General features: G+C 45.3%; 1 protein-coding gene across 4 annotated transcripts in view; it reads left to right on the forward strand.

Moving 5' to 3' along the window:
- Positions 1 to 24987, forward strand: part of CFAP45 (cilia and flagella associated protein 45) — a 29220-nt gene that overhangs the window by 2362 nt on the left and 1871 nt on the right. For 2 of the 4 annotated variants that reach the window (XM_007976552.3, XM_007976554.3), the window contains exons 2-10: positions 5280 to 5405; positions 7967 to 8109; positions 10065 to 10209; positions 10546 to 10716; positions 11870 to 12048; positions 14005 to 14134; positions 18190 to 18336; positions 21406 to 21519; positions 22120 to 22313. In XM_007976552.3, the coding sequence (XP_007974743.3) occupies positions 8093 to 8109; positions 10065 to 10209; positions 10546 to 10716; positions 11870 to 12048; positions 14005 to 14134; positions 18190 to 18336; positions 21406 to 21519; positions 22120 to 22313 (1097 nt within the window). In that variant the 5' untranslated portion in view covers positions 5280 to 5405; positions 7967 to 8092. Of the gene's footprint in view, positions 1 to 5279; positions 5406 to 7966; positions 8110 to 8479; positions 8553 to 10064; positions 10210 to 10545; positions 10717 to 11869; positions 12049 to 14004; positions 14135 to 18189; positions 18337 to 21405; positions 21520 to 22119; positions 22314 to 24987 lie in introns of those variants that run through there. The other 2 variants (XM_037997705.2, XM_073008233.1) reach the window with 2 other exon arrangements.

Consider the following 24987-nt stretch of genomic DNA (forward strand, 5'->3'; position numbering starts at 1 on the left):
ATGGCGCTACTCAATAGGTCTGGAGAATATTTAAAGATGTGAGAAGAGATAGTAGGGGTGCTGAGGCTCACAATTAGGCAGACTTCCAGAACTCTTATAAAAATAATGATTAAAATCCTCCAGAAGGAGAGATGGGGACCTCAGTACTGACTAGCATGTTATCTTCTGGTGGCATCCTACAGATGGCCAACTTGGTCCCACTTGAAGAAAGAGGATAATTGCGTGGATCACTCAGAGTAAAAGGCAAGGGGTCTGGTTCATGGGAATCTCCCTTACTTGGCAACTAAAGTCTTCAGAAAGGGAAGTAGAACCAGGCCAAGAGTTTGAAGCCTGAATTTGCCAGCCTGCGGTGACTCTGTGCAAAAAAAGAACTAGATCTCAGAATGGGTAAGACATCTAGGAAAAGACATATCTTTCCTGAACATATCAACTCGTTCAGTTGATGGGTGTTGAAATTACATCAGGGAAATTCCATACTGACCTATTCTAGCCCCATTCCAGCTTTGTCTTGCTGGATTTGAGTGAAACATCCTGGATCCCGGAATATATAATGCTATTTTTTTTTTTTTTAAGGGTTGTACTCTCTTGCTTTCAGAGTTGGGGCACCAGGCCCATTGCTATGCTTTGTTTTCAAATAAAAAATAGTTTTTTTGCTTTTTTTTTCTGGTCATAAAAATAGCTGTCTACTCATTGTAGGAAATTATTCAATAAAGAAACATCTTAAGATGGTAAAGCTTACCTGACATACTGTTAAACATTTTTTTGAACATGCTTTCAGTAATACATTCTGAGCACATACCTGCCATTCAAACATCTTTACAAGAATACTTCTACATTTGTTTTTCTTTTTGAGATGGAGTCGCTTAGGCTGGAGGGCAGTGGCGCGATCTTGGCTCACTGCAACCTCTGCCTCCCGGGTTCAAGCGATTCTCCTGCCTCAGCCTCCCAAGTAGCTGGGATTTCAGCCTCCTGAGTAGCTGGGATTACAGGCACGTGCCACTATGTCTGGCTAATTTTTGTATTTTCTTGTAGAGACGGGGGCTTCACTATGTTGGACAGGCTGGTCTCGAACTCCTGACCTCAGGTGATCCACCCACCTTGGCCTCCCAAAGTACTGGGATTACAGGCATGAGCCACCATGCCTGGCCAAGAACACTTATATTTCTTTTTCTTTCTTTATTATTATTATTTTTTTGAGATAATGTCTTGCTCTGTCACCGAGGCTGGAGTGCAGTGGCTCAACCTTGGCTCACTGCAACCTCTGCCTCCCAGGATCAAGCTATCCTTCTGCCTCAGCCTCCCAAGTAGCTGGGACTATAGGTATACGCCACCACGCCTGGCTAATTTTCATACTTTTTATAGAGATGGGGTTTTGCCATGTTGCCCAGGCTGGTCTTGAACTCCTGAGTTCATTCGATCCACCCGCCTTGTCTCCCCCAAATGCTGAGATTATAGGTATGAGCCATGGCACCCAGCCTTATGTGTTTCTTACAGTCTGTTTTCTTTACAACTTAACATGTTATGGAGATCATCCTGTATCAATGTCTGCAAATCAAAATCATTATTTGTTTGATCAGCAAATCTTTCTGCATCAGAGTCTCTCATAGAGCTCCTAGCTGTGGCTGAATTCTTGTGCTCCAGGAGTTGGAAGGCTTATGAAGAGAGGGGGAGTTAGCTGAGTCACCAAGACGAAAATATCAAAGCAGGGCTGGCATCTTTATCTGTCCCCAGCCCTCATTTTCCCCAGACCCCCTGCCTTCTCAGCTGCCTTCCCTTCAAGAGCTGTCTCCCCACAAGCAGGACTGGATATGCTTCTCCTCATGCACAGTTCAGCTTCTTGGCAATATTTATTTGGTCATGCAAAGAGGAAAACCAGCCCGTCACCTCCTAAAAGAACTTCTTCACTATTGCCTCTGGCCTAGAGGGATCCAACTTTACGTTTATGCTTGGTTCTCCATTTTTTTCTAGTATGTTTACACAGTGACCTCTGTAATCCTTGTTACCCTTGGCAAAACTGTTTATTCTAACCCTGGTGTAAGGCTGTGGCTTCAAAGTCAGCATTTTCCAAATGAGGTTTTCTCAACCACCCAACCCTAGAGTTCAGAGCTTCCCTCTGTCCTGCTCAGTGGCCACTTTTCTGTGGTCATCTGTTTTTCTTCCTCTGTTCTGGCTCAGGCAGTCCTTGCTGTGACTTCCTCTTGACATGGGTACCAAGGGCATAGGAAACAGGAGATGCAGGCTCAGCCCTGGAGGAACCTGCAGTCTGGCGGACACTTCAGTACAAGGGAAAACCTGTTGGAGTCCTTGAAAAGAGACAGGAAAACAAATGGAAAACAATAATACTTTCCATCTGTATTCCAAAGCCCTTTCACATACGTTATTATCCACAGTGGAGACCACATACGTGATCTGGAAAACATGGAATGGCGGAGTGACTTGGAGTCAGGCAGGCATATTCCGGAAAAGTATCCATCTCAATCTGGTCTGCAGTCCTGTCCTTGAGAGGTCATCTTTCTTCATCAAATGCACGTTGCTATATTGTTCCTAGTATGTGCCAGGCACTGCGCCTTTTCCCTTAATTACATGCAAAACTCATGATCCAAAGCCTTCCACCTTTTCCAGTTATTCCAAATGCTTAGCCTCAATCCCACCTACTGAAGTTTCTATTCATTTCCTCTTATTCTATTTTTGGTAGAAAGGGGAGCTGTAGCTCACCACCTACCATATAATAACCCTTCAGAGGCTGTTATTAGGCATCCTTGGGGCTGCTATTTTTACCTTTTAATAAATCCAAGCTTCTCTGCTCTACTGTATTGGGGCTGGCTGAGGCTGTAGAGGGAGACTCCCTGTGTAAGCCTTTTGCTGGCTGTGCCAGGCAGTGAGGGAAATGCACATATAGCAGTGTTCAATGTACAGTACAGAGACAGTTGGAAAATAATTGTCCAATTGAGTGTGAAAACCTGATACAGGTGTAACAGGCACTGGGATGTCTGGTTGGTAATGACAGATCAGAGAGAGCTTTCAGAACACTGTCCAGGGCCTAGTGACCTGGAATGCATGGTATATTTCCCTGTCTACCCTGTTTCCTTGACAGCTGCTGATTCCCAGTCTTGGGAATGTGTCTGGCCCATTCCTTCAAGGTAACCCAGTTTAGAGAGATGTGGGGCATATGGGCTCCTCCAAAGTGAGGTTTGAGTCAGCTTTATCATAAGCCTGGAGTCATCCAGTAGTCCTTGTAGATACTACCTTTTCGAGATAGACGTCTACTCTTGGGACTGAGCTGAAGCTGCCTGTCCTTTGGGAATGGAGGTTGTGTTAATCAGATTCTTAGTTACAAGCGACAGAACGAGAATTCCAATTTAAGTAAAAGAGAATGTGTTAAGAGGGTTTTAGAGAGCTCAAAAATAGGAACAAAGGAAGGTTCTGCAGCTGGAATCAAGACCACAATCAAAACCTAGAACTGATCTGGCAAGGACCCTGATGCACTGTTGTACCCCCAAGACTTCCAACTCTGTACATAGGGTGCTGCTGCTGGCATCGTTATCAGTGTTGTCCAGACACTGGGTCTGACTGCCAGTTCTGTTTGGGTCAGAAAGGTTTTCCTTGTTCTGCCTTTTGGTTCACTAGTTCCCTAGTCATTGTCAGTCCACGGCCATCTCACTGGGTAAGCCTAGGTCCCTTGGGCAGGCTGAGAAGGTGAATATTTGATGTTTTCAGCTTCTGTAGTTGGAGATGAGCACTATCTCCCACAACTCATTAGATGGGGAATTTGCCAAAATAGGAAGTTAGTAGGGGGCTAAAAAATGACTAAGGCACACTAAAAGGGTCTTGGGAGAGAAACAGCCAAATAGTGGATATTATGAACTGGTTTGCTTGATTGTAGCTAGTAATCATTTATCATTCACCACTGCCTCAAGTTTATTGGGCATCAGCCACATGCCAAGCAGTGGGTGAGGCGCTTTTCCATCCTTTATATCCTGTGCTCCCACCATAACCTTGTAAGATTGTGGAGATACGAAGGAGGTCAAACAGTGGTATCATTTGTGAGAAAGACTTGAAGCACAAGCTGAAAAGACTGGAGGCAAAGGGGACACTGTGCATGCCTGGAGAGGCAAGTCCAAATTGCCCCACGAGAGGTTGTCCTCTTGGGAAACTGGTACTAGTCTGATAATGAGAAACTGTTGCTTCTCTCCTCCTGCCATTCCTGCTTCTTTTATCTTTACTTCCATCCTATGTGGCCGACTTGGCCTTCAGCTTCGGGGACTATAGAATTGCTTTTTAAAAAACCGCAAAAAACAAAACAGTTTTGTTTTTAATTGACACATAATGATTGTACACATTTGTGGGGTACAGTGTGATGTTTTGATACATGTATGTACATTGTATAATGATCAAATCAGGGTAATTAGCATATCCATTACCTAAAACACTTGTCATTTCTTTGCGGTGAGAACACTCAAAATTCTCTCTTCTAGATAGTTTGAAATATATAATATAAATAATATACATTATTGTATACATGTATATTAATATACATTTATATATAGTAATACATATTATATACATGTATATTAATATACATTTATATATAGTAATATATATTATATACATGTATATTAATATACATTTATATATAGTAATATATATTATATACATGTATATTAATATACATTTATATATAGTTATATATTATTATATACATGTATATTAATATACATTTATATATAGTAATATACATTATTAACTCTAGTCATTCTATTGTGCTATCAAATACTAGATCTTACCATCTCATTTAATCTTATAACATTTATATTTCTCAAAATCCTCTCCTCTAGATATTGTGTATCTCTTTTGAGATATACAGTACATTATTATCAACTATAGTGGCCTTTCTGTGCAATAGAGCACCAGAACTTATTCCTCCTATCTAACTGTAACTGTGCTCTCATTGATCACCCTCTCCCCATGCCCCTCCCCTTCCTCTCTTCAGCCTCTGGTAACCACCATTCTACTCTCTACTTCTATGAGATCAACTGTTTTACAGAAATGCTCCTTTGTGCAGAGCTCTCTTTTTGCAGAGACACCCCTGCTCTGTGGGGATGCCCTCCATCTGTTACTCTTTGTCCCCTACGGTTCAGAGTTTACACAGCCGCTTTCCCTAACTGTTTGTTTTTCACATGCCCACCCACTCCCCCAGCATGGGCTGGTGAATTGTTGACTGCTCAGGGTCTGGATGCCACTCAGTACTGATGACCCAAACTTTCTGCCTCTTCCTGCAGCCACTAAGCACAGCTGGCATCCTGAGCTCCTCTTCTGCCGCTTCCAACAGGTCGAGGAATAAGGCTCGCTATCGGACCAAAGCCGTGAGCTCTGAGGTGGATGAGAGCCTCTTTGGAGATATCAAGGTAATCTTCAACAAGTCCTTTCAAGTCAATGCCACCTGCAGGCAGAAGCCCAAAGATGTAGCTCAGGGCAAAGCTTCTGTTGAGTAACCTTGCTCTCATAGGTAGCTCTCAGACTGAAGACAAAGGGGAATTCTGAGACCTGAGTTGCAGAGCTTTGGGATCTAGTGGGGCCTATTTCAACAGGGACACCCGGCTTCTTCTACCCCAGAGTCTCATGTCTTCACAGTGTTTAAAATATGTTGTAATGTCAAAAGGGAGGCTCAGCTGCAGAGAGTGCAATAGTTGCAGTTGAGCTCCATGATGGAACCGCTGTAGGGCTGATGGGCTAAGCTTGCAGATAAGAGCAACATCTTCCCCCTCCATCCAAGGATCATAGCATCAGAGTACAACACAAAACCATCCTCCTTTCCCAGTTGCTCAACTAAAACAATTATTTAGCTTTGGGAAATGAGCAGGTCTTTATTTGCAAGTGTCGTCTAGACCAAGAGGTTGACAACTCCTTTAGTCTGGATAAAGAGAGCTAGATAATAGAGCTTTGACTGATTTTGGTACACATGGAGTTTAGTAGGTGAGAAGGAAGAGAGGGAAGGAGAAAAAGAGAATGAGACATGGAGAGAAGGGCAGGGAGAGTTTAAGAGAAGGGGAAAAGGGAAAGAGAGACACCAATAGTGACCTGAATCCCTCTGCCAGTGGGGAAGGTGGGGAGAGGAGAGTTGGTGTTGGTCTTCAACATCTTCATTGTGAATTGAAGAGGACTCTCCAGAGGGATCAAGATAGGCTTCTTAATCCATTTAGAAGACTCTCACTCTGCAGCAGTTTTCCTGTTGGTAAGGGAAAGGATCAACAGATGCATTTATTTTTTATTTTTTATTTTAAGACAGGGTTTCATTCCTGTCACCCAGGCTGGAGTGTAATGGTACAATCTTGGCTCACTGCCACCTCCACTTCCCAGGCTCAAGTGATTCTCCTGCCTCAGCCTCCCAAGTAGTTGGGACTACAGGTGCACACCACCATGCCTGGCTAATTTTTGTATTTTTTGTAAAGACAGGGTTTCATCGTGTTCCCCACACTGGTCTTGAACTCCTAAGCTCAAGCAATCTGCCTGCCTTGACCTCCCAAAGTGCTGGCATTACAGGTGTGAGTCACCCCACCTGGCCGAAATGCAATTTCACTTACAGACATTTGTGTTGCTGTTGCTGTTGTTGTGGGTACATGTGGAGTTTTCTAGTCAAAGCAAAGAGAGATTTGGAATTGGCTGAGTTCTCCAGGAGCAGTCACGCTGGCTGGCAAAAGGGGGTTATCAGAAAAATGCTTGTCCCTTGTCCAGTTTCTTTGGCCTCATTGGTGGGTAAGAGTTCAGGAAGTCTCTCAACAGGCAGTAGAGGGCAGAAGTGGCCTGTGGCATGACTGAGTTGTGCCCACATGAAAGCAGAGATGGGCACCAGGTGGCAGCAGCACACAGGGGACTGTGAGTGCAAAGTGAGGTAGGACAAGCGGGGCCATCCCCCTGCCTCTGGTCAGGATCACAGTGGCTGCATTAATGACACATCCTTTCCTGTGTTTAGACATTTTCTGAAAGAGGTGATTTCATTTTCTTGTTATCTAACTCCTTCAGGTTGGAGAATTTTGAAAAACAAAAACAAAACAAAAAAAACACAGTCTGTGTTCTTGCTGAATTCTAACTCACTGACCTCAGCACCAACTCAATGAGCTGGTAGAGAACTACCCATAGATCTTAAGGGTAGGCCTCTGCAGGTCATTTAGCGATTTCTATCTCCCTCAATATGGCCTTTTGCGGGGGTTAAAGTAATTTAATTGTAAGAAAGAATTTAAAATGACCAAGGTCAAAGACTGTAAGAGTCTGTAACAAATTATATTGCTTCAAACCCACTGTGTGGTCCTAGAGAGATAATTATTTCTTCTTTCGTAAAGGAAAATCTTTCATGGAGAGAGGAAAACCTAGAGACCAGAAATTTGCTTTCATTCCTGATGACTTTAGACTAGGTATAGACACACACTAGTGACCGCCACTCTTTACTATCCCTACTGTTCTGCAAGGAATATCTGTGCAAGAACAAGAGACTTGTTCTCTGAAAAGCTGGTCAGGACCCAGCACGGTGGCTCACGCCTGTAATCCCAGCACTTTGGGAGGCCCAGGTGGGCAGATCACCTGAGGTCAGGAGATTGAGACCAGCCTGGCCAACATGGAGAAACCCCATCTCTTCTAAAAACACAAAAATTAGCCAGGTTGGTGGTGGTTGTCTGTAATCCCAGCTACTCAGGAGACTGAGGCAGGAGAATTGCTTGAACTCGGGAGGCAGTGGTTGTGGTGAGCCAAGATTGTGCCACTATACTCTAGCCTGAGTGACAGAGCAAGACTCCATCTCAAAAGAAAAAAAGAAAAGAAAAAAGAAAAGAAAAGAAAAGAAAAGCTGGTCAGTACAGAACACATCCAGCCATGCTCAGATATAGGGCATCACGCTGGTCTATCCTTGAAGTTAGGACTGACCAGCAGGAAGTGGGGGTGACAAGCTTCTAAGCTATTCTTTCTGAACTCATAGTCCCCAGCCCAGGGCCAGAGTGACAGCCCCATTGTGCTGCTCCGAGATAAGCATACCCTTCAAAAAACTCTCACTGCTTTGGGCTTGGATCGAAAGCCAGAGACCATCCAGCTCATCACCCGGGACATGGTCCGAGAGCTCATGTGAGTACACAGTCCCCTGTCCTTCTTTGCCCAGTCCCTATCCTTTTGCTAAGGATCTTTGCAAGGAGATGGATAAACCCACCTGGTTTCATTCTGTCCGTCCAATCCCCACTTCTTTCCTATTCATTTTCCCCTTTTTGTTTGATAGTTCTTTCTTTCTTCTCCGTCCTGGCCTCTCTTGTTTCTCCCATTGTATCTATTATTGCCACTGTCCTTTATTCTCAGCTTCATTCTCCTTCCTTCCTTCTGGCTGGCTGTGTGAGCTAAGGGACTGGTAGAGGGGAGGTGCTTAGTGAGTCCTCTCTAAGTCCCCATTAATGCCCTCCCTAAAGAGAAGTGATCCAGATGAGTCACTTCCTTTCGGCTGCATTAAGAATCTGAAGCAAAGGGAAACTGACCAGATGCCTCATTAGACCCCTGGCTTCCTCCCAGACTCTAAGGCCGTAAGAGGAAATTCACAGGGGCTCCTTGGTTTCCTTTGGGATTAGCTCAGCCCCGCTTCCTGACTAGAGCTGCCCCCAGGCTTGAGCCCCTCCTGTGGGGCTTAGGCCTAGCTCAACCACGTGCCATGAGCCAACACTGCTCAGTGGTTTAGCTCTTGTGTTAGTGCATCACCCTTTACAACCGTTCTCCCTGCCCTGGCTCCACCCACTAAAAACCCTAATTCCCAGAAAATGCTACCTGTGTCACAGCTGGGGAAGCACATCTGGGACACACCCTGGGAGCTGTGTTGGACTGCGGTCCCTTACTGACCATGTCTGGTCAGCCCTGGCATCAAGTGGCCAGATGTGGCTAGAGCGCTGCAGCCACTCCTGGAGCTGGAGGAAGGACTCCTTCTTGGAGCCATCTGGTCCTGAAAACACGTCAGAGGACAAGTGGCTGGTTATTTTTCAGGGCTGCTGAAAGTAGTATGAACTGCTGTCTTAGATTCAGATCACTGCTGGTCACTCCAGATCCTAGGCTGTTTAGGGCCACACTGCTTCGTGAAACACAAGATCTTGGCTAAGCTGCAGATCCACTCACTCATTCTGTCCATCTCCTGGACCACCCTCCCCCAACACACACACACTAGTTTTATTAGATGAGGTTTCACTTCCTGTCTCAGACCATCTGTCTTATTGGCATGTACCTGCCTCACCCAGAAGCAGCTTTCTTCCCACCTCCCCGACTACTCCCTCCCCCATCTTTAATGTATGTCATTTGCTTGTAATCATTATAATTAGTGATTGGTTTGTTGAATGCGTTGGATAGCTAGAAAGGAGAGGTCTATAGACGTCTCTGGCTATTGTTGATCATAGATTTTAATTAATATTTAGGGTTCAAAGCTTCTCTCTAGGCTGGATAGGCAGGGAAGCTTAGGTTTCTAACTAGCATCTACATCAACCTTGTCTGGCGTCCTCTTGCCCTTTTTATGTCATCCTTGAGGAATAATCTGTTTTTAAAGTTTAATTCAACAGCTTTGTTTTGAATTCTCACTCTGTGCCAAGCGCTATGCCAGAGACTAGGCTACCAATGTGGTTAAGACAGAGTTTGTGTCCTGAAGGAGCTCATAAAGGAAACAGAGCCTGCATGATTGGCTATGATACAGGCAGTAAGAACAGAGTGCAGTGGGGGCTCAGAGGAGGAGGTGATCTATTGGGTCTTGGTGGGTGGGGGGGCAGAGTGGGCACATGTGGACATGATGGGGGGTGGGTCTCAGCTGCACAGAGAAGGTAACATATGAGTTGGACCTTATAGAAAAAGGACTTAAAATGTCTCTTTTTAGCCTGCAGTGCTGCCTGACCCCCACCTTGGAACCTCTACTCCCCATGGACCCATGGCACACTTGCTGTCTCTTCTGCCACTGGAGAAGTCCACTGGCATGATGGGGAGAGGGGAAGAGAGCAGAGAAGCCTCAAGTGTGGTGCCGAGAACTTTCCCGCTCACCTCCCTAAATCTGTTCATTCTTGTGTCAGTGTTCCCACAGAGGATCCCTCCGGGGAATCCCTAATCATCAGCCCTGAGGAGTTTGAGCGAATCAAATGGGCATCCCATGTCCTGACCAGAGAAGAACTTGAGGCCAGGGACCAGGCCTTCAAGAAGGAGAAGGAAGCCATCATGGTAGTTAACCTCCCTAAGCCTTTGCCTCTGCAGATGGGTGGCAGAATCAAAATGTACTGAGGAACTCTCATTAGGGGTCCCTGAAATGAGGCACAAATTACGTACTTAAGAAATATTGCAGAAAGGAGACCAAAGAGCAACACCTGAGATGAGAAGTGGGAGCAACTGGGGCCAAGGGGAGGGCTAAGAATGAAGCCAGGCTGTGGAACTTCTTGGTTCTGATGTCGTCACTGGCCGAGGCAAAATTGTACTGGGTCACCTGTGATAGCCAGGCTAGCACCCAGGGCACAGAGCGCATGAAATAATCCCCCACTGAGCCAGACTGGTCTCCCTTAGGATGCAGTGATGACACGAAAGAAGATCATGAAACAGAAGGAGATGGTGTGGAACAACAACAAGAAGCTCAGTGACCTGGAGGAGGTAGCCAAGGAACGGGCCCAGAACCTCCTGCAGAGAGCCAACAAGCTGCGGATGGAGCAGGAGGAGGAGCTCAAGGACATGAGCAAGGTGGGCTCTTCATCTCTCCCTTCCCTCTGAGCGCTCACTGCCATCCTGCCTCCCTCCTCTTATTCCCACACTGGACAAGGTCAGGGATTGGTGGGGGTGTGGGCAGAGGAGGGGCAGCAGGAGAGCTGCACCTGCTGTGGTAGTTGCAGTGATCACAGTGAGGACTGGCTCTGCCACCTGCTTGCTGTGTGATCTTGGGCAAGTCACTTGCCCTCCCTGAGCCTCACTTTCTTCATTTGTAACTTGAGGGTGGTAAAACTGCTTTGTGGAATCATTGGCAGGATGAAATAAGCTAATAGATGGGAGAGGCTTTGTGGGCTGTGGATTGGTAAATTAAATGTGAAGTGTTACTTTTATTTTCATCCTGTTAGTTCAGTTCTGGCCACGTATGGTGGTCGAGGCAATTGGATGCTTTTGGAGTACCTAAAGCTCTTCCTTTGGCTGAGAGCATAAAGACCAGAGGCTCATTTGAATTCTGTTGTAACTCATTTGCACGTGGTTCATTTCCTTACCAAACGAAAAGTGCTGATTCCCCAATCCCTGCACCTCTGATTTCTGTCTCTCAGGTAAATCTTCTCTACGTTTGCCTCCTTTAATTTTCTAAAGGTTTTACTTTTGGGTTCTTATGGATGGGCCCATGGCTTTTCATCCCTTTTGTGTCATGTTGGGCTCTTCCAGCTTAAAAATCTTGTGGCCTGGCCTCTGCAAGAGTGTCTTAGCTCCCCTGAGGAGAACAAGGGGTCCAACCTGGAGTTCATGGGTCTCTAAGTGGAACAATGGACCTCTGAAGTTTTATAGAAATTTTGTGTGTATATCTGTAAGTGAATTTGATGGAGGAGAGGGCCTACTGCTTTCATCATATTTCCAAAGGGTGACCCATTACCACCAAAACCCTACGATGTAGCTCCCTGAAAGATGCTATTCCAGGCCCCTCCTTGCACAGACCATGGCACCTAGCAGGAGGCCAGTAAATCTTTGAGCTCAACTGTATTCAGGGGAAAGGTAAATATAAGAACATTCTTATTTCCCCGGACTTGTGAGCAGTCATGCACACCTCCGGCATGCTCAGCAGTATAGCATTGTGTTCCCATTTCTTCCCCTTAAACTTACACATCCTTAGGCCTAGTGCCACAGTTTAATCCCCACTCTCCAGATTATCCTCAATGCTAAGTGCCATGCCATTCGGGATGCCCAAATCCTGGAGAAGCAGCAGATCCAAAAAGAACTGGACACAGAGGAGAAGCGGTTGGATCAGATGATGGAAGTGGAGCGGCAGAAATCCATTCAAAGGCAGGAGGAACTGGACAGGAAGAGGAGGGAGGAAAGAATTAGGTAAAGATATGGTTTTGGCATCTCCCTCTCTAAGCTATTTCCATGTATCTTTAGGTCCATGTAGCCTAGCAAAGAGGGAAAAAATGCGAAATGGTCATTATTGTCATCTACTTGTCTTAAAACTTTACTAAGTGATACACAGAATCACAGAACCTTTTTTTTTTTTTTTTTTTTTTTGAGAGGGAGTCTTACTCTGTCACCCAGGCTGGAGTGTAGTGGCATAATCTTGACTCACTGTAATCTCCACCTCCTGGGTTCAAGCGATTCTTCTACTTCAGCCTCCCAAGTAGCTGGGATTACAGGCACGTACAACAACACCCGGCTAATTTTTGTATTTAGTAGAGATGGGGTTTCACCATGTTACCCAGGCTGGTCTCAAACTTCTGACCTCAAGTGATCAGCCGGCCTCAGCCTCCCAAAGTGCTGGCATTACAGGCGTGAGCCTGGCCAGAATCACAGAACTTTTAAAGCTTATTTCCCAAATCTTGGGAGGCACTTCACGGTCTGGCTGCAATCTCATTTCTTACCCCTACCTGCCATCTACTTTCTGCTTTTTCCCAGGACCCCAACATGCCAGGCCATGTCACAAGTTCTTAATTTTTTGTTGTTTTCTCTTTTTTTGAATACCCTCCTCTCCTTTTCCTCCTGGAAAATGCTCTCTCCTTCCCTTTATACATAGCTTTGCTATCACCTCCCTCATGTCACCAGGCAGGCTTAGTGGCTCCCTTCTCTGCACCCACCACTCTGTGTTTATACTCCAGCACCCTACTCTTGTGCTGTGGCTCTCTGACCCTCCTAGATGCTACGCTCATTGGGGACAGGTCCTATCGTATCCATTTCTGTAGCTTCTGAGCCTAGTAGAGTGTTTGGCCTGTAATAGGTGCTTAATTCATGTTAGGATGAATCAATTCAGTCTCCCCTTCATTTTGTGCTGAAAAGGACAAGTCCCAGAGCAAGTAAATTATAGAATAATAGTGTCCTAGATTTAGAACGCCAACCATTCAATATATGAATTACCTCTATAAATAATCCTTGTACCACACTGAATGGCAGTTTTATCTCCCCAGCTGTATCCTATTCTCTGGAACCATTCATCTCTGTACCTGGTATACTATACCTGGTACATTCACCTCTGTACTTCTGGTAGGTACCTGGTGTATTATAGTAGGTTCCCAGTAAAAGGTTATTTAGTGGCTAAGTGGCTGTCCATCTTCTGCATAAACAGCTCCAGTAAAGGAAAAATCTGTCTCATTAGGCAACAGTAATGATTTGAGCTGGTCCTTATATTGAGGCCAAACTTGTTTTCACGTAACCCTTTTACTCTTTACTCCGGTTTACTTCACTGGAGTCATGAAGCCATTCGAGCACTCCATCTGAATGTGGCTGTCATACTCTTTTCCCTCGATCCTTATCCTAATCTGTGTCTTCTCCCATTCTTCCAGCCTTTACTCATATGTCATGGGGTCTATGCTTCCAAGTTTGTTGACACCCCATTAACACATAGGGAATCACTGGCAACAGCGCTTATAGACCCTGGGTTTTTTTTGTTGTTGTTGTTTTTTGTTTGTTTGTTTGGCTTTTTACTATTCAGCTAGCTTCCTATGATTACTCTGGGAAGATTTGGGAGGTAGTAGGATTTCAGAAACTCTTTATATACTGGAAGGTAGAAAGTGTTTTATCAAGTGGGGTGCCCCTCTTGGGCAAAGAAATAAAGAAGGAGAATCTCAGGAAAAGTGAGCCCTGGAACCAGGAGCTCAGGAGAAAGGAGGCTAACCCTTGAGGTCCTTCCTGGGTGAAGGACTTTGGTCTGGGTTCATGAAGCATATCGATGTTTAAGGGGCACTTGTGAATTGTTTCTGTGACACCACCCACCTTGGGGGTTGTTTAGATGGAGGTTGGACTCTGGGAGACGTGGACCCTGGGTTTCTAAGACACTGTGGCACTGTTCTCTCCAAGAGGAAGGCGGCAAATTGTGGAACAGATGGAAAAGAACCAGGAGGAGCGGTCACTGCTTGCTGAGCAGCGGGAGCAGGAGAAGGAGCAGATGCTGGAGTATATGGAACAGCTCCAAGAGGAAGATCTAAAGGTAACAGGCCAGACAGACAATGCCATGTTTCACCACCAGCAGCATCAAAACCCTTCGACTCTGGGGTTTCAGGGTGTTGAATGATTTTCTGCCAGGCACATGCTCATTTCACAATATCATCACCATCAACTTTTTATTGCCATGTTAAATATTTATTTCACCATGGTGTCATGCTGGGGGATGAGCAGTGATTTGGATAGATATTGTCCCTTCCTTCCAGGGACTTGGGGTCCAAGGCTGATAAATCATTGTGAATAGACACATAAAGGAAATACATGGCTGCATGTCTTGCACAAGTAAACAGGGATGTTTTATGGTCTTCCCTCAATCACCTAGGGATATTATATACTTTGTAGATGAACAGTAGCAATATCTGAGTTCCAGTCTCCCTGCTGTTACTTCACTAAAAGTACATAGCATCCCATTGTCATTAATTGTGTGGTGAAGCCAAACCTTTTCTTCCTGTTAGTCCAAATAAAATTAGTAGGCGTATTTATTGCAAAAGAAATGATGACATACCTGCCCAAACTAAGAAGACTTAAAATGTCCTCTTCTATGTGCCTTTTCTGGGATGTAACAATGTATAAAACCCTCTAGCACAGTGAGGGACATGGCAGGCACTTGGATAATTTTTTTTTCCTCAATTTTTTATTTTGAAAATTTTGTACACACAGACAGAAAAGTTGAAAAAATTGTATCACACCCATAAACTCTTCACCTAGATTTAATGATTGTTAATCATTTACCTTAGTTGCTTGTTTCTTTCTAGGTGTGTGTGTGTGTGTGTATATATATATATATATATTTTTTATTGTTAAACTATTTGAAAGTAAGTTGCAGATATCTTGACACTCTGCCACTAAACGCTTCAGCTGCAGCTCTAAAGAACACGGACACTCTCTTACATGACAACACCATTATCACCTCCTCCATAAAAAACTTGAATTCAGTGATTCCGTAATGTCATTTAATAGTTAATCCACATTCATATTCCCCAATTGTTCCAAATACGTTTTTCTGGCTTTCTTGTTTCCAAACTAGACGTTAATCAAGGTTTGCACATTGCAAACCTTGCAAATTGTTGAGTCTCTTTAGTTTGTTTTGATCTAGAAGAGTTCCCCCATTCATTCATTCATTCATTCATTCATTCATTCATTTCTTCATTCTTTTTTTTTTTTTTTGAGACGGAGTCTCGCTCTGTCACCCAGGCTGGAGTGCAGTGGCCGGATCTCAGCTCACTGCAAACTCCGCCTCCCGGGTTCACGCCATTCTCCTGCCTCAGCCTCCCGAGTACTGGGACTACAGGCGCCCGCCACCTCACCCGGCTAGTTTTTTGTATTTTTTAGTAGAGACAGGGTTTCACCGGGTTAGCCAGGATGGTCTCGATCTCCTGACCTCGTGATCTGCCCGTCTCGGCCTCCCAAAGTGCTGGGATTACAGGCTTGAGCCACCGCACCCGGCCCTCTTCATTCATTTTTATAACACTGATATTTTGAAGCAGCTAGGCCAGTTGCCTTTAAGAATATCTCACATTCTGAATTTGTTTGATTGCCTCCTTATGGTGCCATTTAACTCGTGGAACACGTATTCTTTTACGATTCTCTCCCTCCCCTGTGTTTATGAATTGTCAAGTTGTCATCAGCTAGGGCATTTGATGGTGGTGAGTGACAAGGGGACGTGAAGAGTCCTGCAGGTGGGCAGACTTGTAATTATGAAGCCTTCTCACCACATCTGCAGTGTGAGGAGCTACTAGAGAAGAGGAATGAAGATCACCTGAGTAGCTGGGGAAACCGAAGGGGCACACAGCCCTGTGAACTGCATGAGAAGGAGAATAGCAGAGTGAAGACAATGAGAGACCTGCCCAAGTTACTCCATTTCCTGGCTCAGGGGAGAGAGAATGGGAAAGGGCCAAGAAGGAAAGTTATGGGGCAAATATGCAGGGTAGTGGGCAAGAAGTGAGGGCGGGAAAATCCTACTAGATGTGGGGAGTGGGAATTGGTGGACTCACTGAGGAAGTTCTAGGAGTCCATGAGTCAGCACCATTATGTTGATATTGTGTCATTATCCTTTTAATGTCCTTCCAACAGGCACTCCTTGAGTCTCCAGGAAGTATTATTGGGCAATTTTAGCGTAGAAACCTGTGCCTTCCCAACTTTAGACCTACTGTATCATCTCATGGGGGTACTAAGGGCAACGTTTCCCACCTTGCTAGCAAACGGGAAAAGAGTGAAGGGAGTTTATCTGGGGTTGCTTTGGAAAGGCTTCAAAAGAAACAGGGAAAATCCTTTGGTGTCTTGGAAATGAAATGAACCAACAAAAACAACAATCCAAAAAGTAAATAAATAGGGAAAGAAGTAAATAAATACATAATTGCATGTATGTCATACATCAGAAATCAACAGCATCTTTAGCTTTGAGGGCCAGTGAGATTAAATGATGTCTGGGATACAAATAGCATGCGTAAAACCAGTGAGAAGCAGTTAGAAAGGAAAGGAAGAAGGGGAGAAGGGGGAAAGGGAGTGTGAGAGTTGGAGGAGCAGAAAGGGAAAAGTGGAGTGTGCAAAGAAATGAGTATGGTGAGAGAGAGGGAATGTCTGTGACTCATGCACCACATGGACCTCAGAGGCAGACAGTTGCCGTACCGCTCCGGTTCGGAAGGCTTCCTGAAGGAAGGATCCCTGAACTGGGCAGTGAGCCAAGCTGGCAGAGAGCCAACTCTAGAGGACGACACACAGGGAGAGTTACCTTGGTTGGACGAATCAGGGCAGCAGCTGGGCTGAGGAAGAGCTGGAAGGCCAGGGAGGGATTTAGTCTTTGGAGAAACGGAGGGAGCTGGAACTAGCGTGGGAGGTGGGGTGAGTTAATCAATAGAAGAACTTAAGGAGTCTGAGATTGATTGGAGGTGATTGAGGGGCCAGCTGTTCCCCTAATTCCAATGCACCTCTGCACCTGAGAATGTGCTTGGCTCAGAAGTGGTCTGATCATTGAGAGACATTGAAGGCTCAAGGCTGGGAAAGGCAGGGGGATCCTTCCTTAAAAAGGACCTTGTTCACATTAGTGCTCTGATCTCCGTCAAATGTCTCTCTGCGTCTAAGAACTTTTTTTCTTTTCTTTCTCACATGCCTCTCACTTTGGTCCTACCTTCCCTGCCTCATTTAGCAATGGGTTATCGAATATTTGCTATTTTCCTTGCATTGGGCTACATGTTTTTGGGAAAGAGAGGATGTGTGACACAAGGTCCCTTGTCCTGTAACTGGGGCAGAGCGAGCACATATGAAATGAGTGGGGACCTGCAAGGCAGTGTATGATCACCTTACAAGAGGTGTGGCGCCACCTGAAGTGCAGAGGGAATTTAGAAATGGAGAGAGAACTGAAAGTTGAGGCAATCAAGCAAGATTTCCAGAAAAGGTTGATACTTTAATTTACACAGAACAGGTTTCAAAATTTTAGCTCTGGAGATTATAAGCTGTGTGGCCTGTGGGGAAGTCACTTCAATGCTGGGCCGCACTTTCTTTATTGGAGCAAGAGAGATAATGAGGCCTACCTTTTAGGATTTTTGGACATATTTAGGTATTAGAGATAGTCTGTGTACAATGCTCAAGAAATAGAGAGTACTCAGTTAGGGCAATAGGTATTATTTCAGTCGTCACTATTGACTGGAGAGTGAAAGTTGGGTTTAAATGGGAGAGGGAAATTGAAGGCAGGAGGAAGCACCGTGAGCAAAGCCACAGGGGTGGGATTTAGCAAAACATGTGAGAGGCAAGTCCATGGAACTTTAAGAGCTTCTGCTTCCTGAAAATATAGAGATCAATAGCATCAGGGGCTGCCACAAAGTCAAGTTGGATGAAGACTGTAAAGAGGCCATTTGGTTGAAGAGGGCATTGATGCCCCTTGAAAAAACAGCTTTAACAAAGGATAGTTGTGGATGCTAGACTGCAGGCAATGCATTTGTCCCCCGCCCCCACCCCCGCCATCTGCGTCTCTCTATCTCTGGATGCCAGTGGCTTCTCGTCTTACCTCTTTGTACTCTGAGGCTTTCTTTTTTTTGTGGGCAGGACATGGAACAAAGGCAGCAGCAAAAACTGAAGATGCAAGCTGAGATTAAGCGCATCAATGATGAAAACCAGAAACAGAAAGCAGAGCTGCTGGCTCAGGAGAAGCTGGCGGACCAGATGGTGATGGAGTTCACCAAGAAGAAGATGGTAGGGACTAGGTTTCTGGGACCTTTGGCTAGGAATGGAATGTCTGTCACAGGGAGAGGAGGGCCAAGAACTGAGGGAACTTCAGTGGAAGGCAGCCGCACCTTCATTCTACAATGCACATCCTTAGTTCAAGGGCCTGGCTTCTTTGTCTCTTCATCTTAGCCAGGCCACTTGTTTATTAACAGAGACAGCCTAGAAAGAACACCCAAATTAGCTTTATCCTCATTAACACCTTTGATTAGAAGTTGGGATGAGGGCCATGTGCAGGCAGAAAAGAAAACTAAAACCATTGGTGAAAGTAGGTTTTTTTGTGGATTTGTCACGACTTGCATAATTATACCCCCGGTAATCATGAGTCAGAGGTTACATAAATTTCTTGTGCAAATGCCTATATTGGGCATCCTGTATTGGGTGCTAGACTCAGAAAATAGTCTTCCCCTGTCTCCCACCAAAGAACCTATAAGACAGAGCAAATGCACAGTGGAGGAGAGAACCATACCAACAGACAGTTGCAGATGAATGTAGCTCATGAATGTGTCAGTTCATTCTGGGGCAAAGTTGAGTAATAAAATGATTGGGATCTATGGGGTTTGGAGAGTAGAAGGCGGCTTTTAAGAGTGGTTTAGATAAAGTGAACGTGGATTTATATAAAAAGAGGAGGAAGTACTCAAAGTGGCAGGAAAGTTATTAAATTCTTCATGTGTTGGTCTTGTCTGCCCTGCTGGTTTTGAAATTCCATGACAGAAGCGCATTATACTTCTCTATGCTCCTCTATAGTAGTGATTTTTAAAGAAGGCCAAGGGGAGGGCGTGAGTATAATTTGAATGGCATATTTGGTACACCTATATGTTCTGAATACAAACCACAGAAAATGAAGCTCAGCTAAGCTCACTTATTGGCTTTAGTATTCTTATTGGATGCTGGGGACACTCTATGCAAGCAATAGAGTGAGAATGCAGGGTTGGGGACATAGATGATTCCTACATAATAACAACCACATAACTATCATTTAGTGAGCACCTAGTCTGTGCATGGGCTCTGTGCTAACATGTGTTATCTCTTTTAATCTTTACAATAATCCTGTGAAATAGTCATTGATGATTCAAAATATACTGGATCCTTCAATATGTGTCCAGTCAGACCAGGCTGAAAATACTTAGAATAATGCTATACCATTGGAACTCAACCACTATTTTCCCAAGAGGATGAAGGTGGGGATAACGAGCTAATTCTGTGTAGGAGTTAGTGCACATATTTTCTGGCTACAGCAGAGAGTTTGTAGTGGACATAATAAGAAATGAGGGTGGTGAGATGGAGAGCTAAGAGCAGTTGTTGGGGTGTCTTGGACCTTGAGTGGAACTGGAAGGGTGGAATGATAAGGAGTCGCCATGAATTTCTAAGCAAGAGAGGAGTATATCTTATCTTTATCATGGAAAGGTGTAGCTGGGAGAGGCGGGAGACTGGCCACAGGATCAGGCACTTGGGCATGTCCACAGTCCACCGTAAGTATCTACGTATATCACAAGCCCTTACCGACCTCATGGTGGTATTTATTCTTGTAGCCAGGGCTGCCCCTGCAGAGCTAAAAGCAGAGATTGGTTGTAGAAACACCCAGAGTTCCCTGTCCTGCTATCTAGGGCAGGGTGCACAGAGGAAGCAGCTTGGCAACAGCCCTGTACAACTTACAGGGACAACTCACTGGCTTCACAGAAATCTGGTCAGGTAAAATGAGGGTCAAGGAAGGTTTTTTTTTTTTTCTTTTTTTTTTTTGAGATGGAGTTTTGCTCTGTCACTAAGCTGGAGTGCAGTGGCGCCATCTCCGCTCCCTGTAACCTCTGCTTCCCACTTCAAGTGATTCTCCTGCCTCAGTCTCTGGAGTAGCTGGGACTACAGACATGCGCCACCATGCTCAGCTAATTTTTGTATTTTTAGTAGAGACGCAGTTTCACCATGTTGGCCCCAACTGGTTTGATCTCTTTACCTCGTGATCTGCCTGCCTCAGCCTCCCAAAGTGCTGGGATTACAGGTGTGAGCCACCATGCCGGGCTGGGAGGATTCTTTATTAAGGTCACATTTCCCTCCAACCTGCACCATTCATCTTATGATTGCTTAAGGATGGCAGTTGGGAAGCTGGGCTTGGGAAGCTTTTAAGGATATGTGTGTTTTTTCAGAGAGGTGGAAAGGGAGCTAATTTTGATGGTTCATTCTTTAAGTATCTGGTAACCACTGTGGGACTGCCCAAAGCATGGTTGGCTCTTTGCCCAGGCACTAATGAGATAACCTCCACCTGCTGTACTTTACAAGACAGGCAAAGAACCACAGTTGTTTCTTGGCCCAGTAGCCTTGCAACTTGAAAATTGTCTATGACATAGTGGAAGGAGTGTGAAAGCCAGGGTCAGGGTACCTGTGTTCAAATCCTGTTAGGTAGTTTACTTCCTGTGCAATCTTGGGCAAGACCCTTGATCTTTCTGAGCATCAGTTTCCTCATCTATAATATCTGTCTCATGAAATGTGAGGGCTCTCCAGGATAACACATAGGACAGTGTTTTTTAAACAATAAAGCATTTTATAAATGCTAATTGTTTTTATGTTCATGCATTGCTAAATTCATTTTACCTTATTTATTTATTTATTTATTTATTTATTTATTTATTTTGAGACAAGGTCTTGCTCTGTTGCCCAGGGGAATGCAGTAATGCAACCATGATTCACTGCATCCTCGACTTCCTAGGTTCAAGTAATCCTCCTACCTCAGCTTCCCGAGTAGCTGGGACTATAGGCACATGCCACCATGCCTGGCTAATTTTTAGATTTCTAGTACAGACAGAGTTTTTCTCTGTGGCCTAGGCTGGTCTTGAACTCCTGGGCTCAAGCAGTTCTCCTGCCTCAGCCTCCCAAAGTGCTGGGATTATAGGCATGAGTCATGGTGCCTGGCCTCATTTTGTCCTATTTTAAAAGGAGTCAGGAAGTGGTAGGGGGGGATATTGGAAAGTCTGTTGTAGGGGTTTTGTTTCACTCTGCGAGGCTGGGGCAATGGCAATTGTTCTACAAGGTCTTTCCTTCCGGCAGGCTCGAGAAGCAGAATTTGAGGCTGAGCAGGAGAGAATCCGGAGGGAGAAAGAGAAGGAGATCGCCCGCCTGAGGGCCATGCAGGAGAAGGCCCAGGACTACCAGGCAGAACAGGTACCTGCTTAGTCTCGACTTCCCTCTACTTTTCCCACTCCCTTGCCTGTCCATCCCTTTGACAGCCTGTAGAATGGCCTCGAGGGTGGAGATGTGGAGGAAAGGATGCAAGTTACTTAGACTTCAGTAGTCTGAGAAGGAAAGGGTGGGTCTGCTCCCAAGGCCTGTGTCAGTAGGGATTGGGCAGTGCAGCATGTGCTTAAGGTTCAAGAGAAAGTTTTTCACTGCTCCATAAAGAAGAACTTTCAACCTTAACCAACCAATGAAATGTGTCACCAGGGGAAACTGTGGTATCTCCATCATTAGCAGTTTGTAAAATTAGAAGTGATTTCAAGACTGCCTGGAGATGTCTGGGGTACAGGGAAAGAACTGGGATGAGTGGGTTGAAAGGACAAGATGACCCCTCAGGTTATCTTCTAACCCAAAAGTTTGATGACAGGATTCCATTTATCCTTTCCTAGAATAACTAGCTGCCAGAGAAATTCATGGTGCTTTTCAAAGCAGACTGTCAGAGTCTGTAAGTAGGTGTCTTCTTAAAGGCACTTGGTCTGTACTTCCAGCTATATTGTGCCCTCACTGGTCCCCTGCCAACTTTCCCAGGATGCCTTGCGGGCCAAGCGCAACCAGGAGGTTGCAGACAGAGAGTGGCGCAGAAAGGAAAAGGAAAATGCGCAGAAGAAGGTGGAAACAGAGGCCGAGCTGCGGAAAAGTCGGCTCGAACAGGTGGCTTTCAAGGAGCATGCTCTGGCTGTTCAGGTGCAACGGGATCGAGATGAGTTCGAGAGGATTCTTCGGTAGGAGGGGCCTGGGAACCTTGGATTCCTTTCCTTGTACTGTAGCGGGGATGGTCCATACTGGATAGAGAGAAGCTTTCTGGCATGTTAACAGATGCTCGTCCATCTTGTCTGGGTTGGTGGGATCATTATAACTAGATGGACGATTGAAACTTTAAAAAATCACTTGAGCCAAGAATTTTGTGATTAGAGAATTGGGAGATAGCACCTGGAATTGCTTAAGGAATTGGCGATGACTGGGATTATTTACCCTGGAGCAGTAAAAGTATAAATAAAGGTAAAAATCTGGTCCCTTCTGCTGCCCTCTGACTCATGTCCCCCTGCAAATTAGGGATGAAACTGCAAGAGGAGTGGTTTAGGAAAGATAGAGATAAGAACTTCAGACACTAAGGGTTGTGAGTCATTGGAGCAGGACTTTAAGGGAGCCTTTTGCCATTCATTTGACAAATATAAAGCACAGAAATGCAGGGCTCTGTGCTGGATACTATGGAGGACATTAGAAATTAACAGGACACTGCTCTTGCCCATTCCACAGGAAAGGTATTAGAGATTTGTGTTTGGATGGACTGTACCTACATCAATCCATCTTTCTTCCTTGGTAGCTCTTTATCCTTTTACTTTTGTTTTCCCTTTTGGCTCAATGATAATTTCAACACATAAGTGGAAGCTAAATGTTCACATCTCTCACTGTTCTGCTCCCTCCCCCAAAGCAGTCAATAGTCACAGCTGCCATTGGTTTCCCTCTCTGCTCCATTTTCCACCAGTCAGATCTGCCACCCCCAGACCTGGTCCCTGGGAGTGTTCTCCTGGTCTAACTGGGAATGACTGTCTTTTTGCTCTGGTTCAGACCCTACAACATCAGGATATTTCAAAAGGAAACAAGCCAAGCAAAATATTTGAATTGAGGAGATACAAAATTACAGACATTATGCTCAGATAAGTAGAGATTGAACAGTATGGCATCACTTTCTTGGTTCATATGCTCTAGGTCCTTCCTCTTGGTAATGGGTAGTTAGTTGCATGCCAGACCAGGCTACCCAGACCGCTAGCTAAAGGCAGAGCAGGTCTTCAGGAACCTCTGTCCTTACCAGAGCCAGATTTTTGGCCTTTTATTGGACTGCAGGCCCCAGCATGTCCCCCCTGCTGTGATGCCCTTTGGGTCTGTAACTTTCTCTGCCCCCAGGGTTGTGCCATGGTCACTGGACACCTAGTGAAGAAAGTAGCTTCCTAAATGCCCCCAAAGATTCTGCCCTTGGGCTACAGACTGCCTTCCAGACGTCTCCCCTCTCCTCCTTGGCCTCTATGCCCTTGGACATCTGTGTTGCTGTTAACAGGCACTAATAAATATTAATGAAAAGAAATTTAAGTCCTACTTTTGCTACCGACCCATTTGTCTTTCCTTTGCATCATTTGCCTGGAGCATATGCACTAGCCAGTTATTAAAGTTAGACCAGCCTTTTTGGAGAAGTTCAACTTTACCTGTTGTTGTAGGGTAGTATCCAGGCCTAGTGTCTCCAGGGCCATGTGACCATCGTGGTGGATGTTTTCACTCAAAAGCTTCCCTGCTGCTGCCCAAATCCAACTTTCTCTGCTTCAGAAGCACGGCCTCCTGTATGGCCTATTTGTGGAATTTTTTTTTTTTTTTTTTTTTTTGAGATGGAGTCTCGCTCTGTCACCCAGGCTGGAGTGCAGTGGCACGGTCTCGGCTCACTGCAACCTTCACCGCCCGGGTTCACACCATTCTCCTGCCTCAGCCTCCCGAGTAGCTGGGACGACAGGCCCCCACCACCACGTCCAGCTAATTTTTTGTATTTTTAGTAGAGATGGGGTTTCACCGTGTTAGCCAGGATGGTCTCGATCTCCTGGCCTCGTGATCAGCCCATCTCGGCCTCCCAAAGTGCTGGGATTACAAGCGTGAGCCACTGCGCCCAGCCTATATGTGGACTTTTGTTTCTGGACAGAGACATGTCCATACTTCTCAGCCTGTTGACTAAGCAGAGATAGCTGACTTCCCCTACCAAGTGGTTTTTAGAAATGTCTGGGAGCTTTTGAAAAATATGATAACCAGGCTCCACTTCCTGGATTGTGATTTAAATGGTCTGGGATGAGACCCATGCGTGAATATGTTTCAAAAGCTCCCAGGTGATTCAAAAACGTAGCCAGGCTCTGTGAGCACTGCCCTAACCCAATGGAACAACCAGGTTCGTCCTCACTTGGATTTTCAACTGCCTGGCACCACCGGGGCTCTCTAGTGACACATACAAGTCCCCGTTTTCCACACTTACCCCTTCACTCAGAAGAGGGTGAAACAATAGAAAACTGTTCTAAATACGGGAAAACAATGGCAAGGCAAAGAGGAGAGAGACTTCCTGCTATCAGAGATGTGTCTGGGCAGTCAGGATTTGGTGTCTAAATACAGAGGGCTGAGGAAGCCAGCAGTTCTCTTCAGGTAAACTGGGAGGTCTCTGAAGAAGGTGTAGAATTTTAGGAGATGTTTGTATGATGGAAAGAGTTGCTGGGAGTAGAGAGGATGCCGCGTGTATGGTGGATCTTGGAAGAAAGCTAGAGGGAAATGAGGAAATGAAGCAGTGTTGTAGGTACCTTTTGTTGGGGCATCAGTGACTCTAGGGGAGGAGAGCAGGTGAGAAATTCCTGCCTAAGATGATTTTACATT

This window comes from Chlorocebus sabaeus, chromosome 20 (genome assembly GCF_047675955.1).
Source record: "Chlorocebus sabaeus isolate Y175 chromosome 20, mChlSab1.0.hap1, whole genome shotgun sequence".
Classification (NCBI taxonomy): domain Eukaryota; kingdom Metazoa; phylum Chordata; class Mammalia; order Primates; family Cercopithecidae; genus Chlorocebus; species Chlorocebus sabaeus.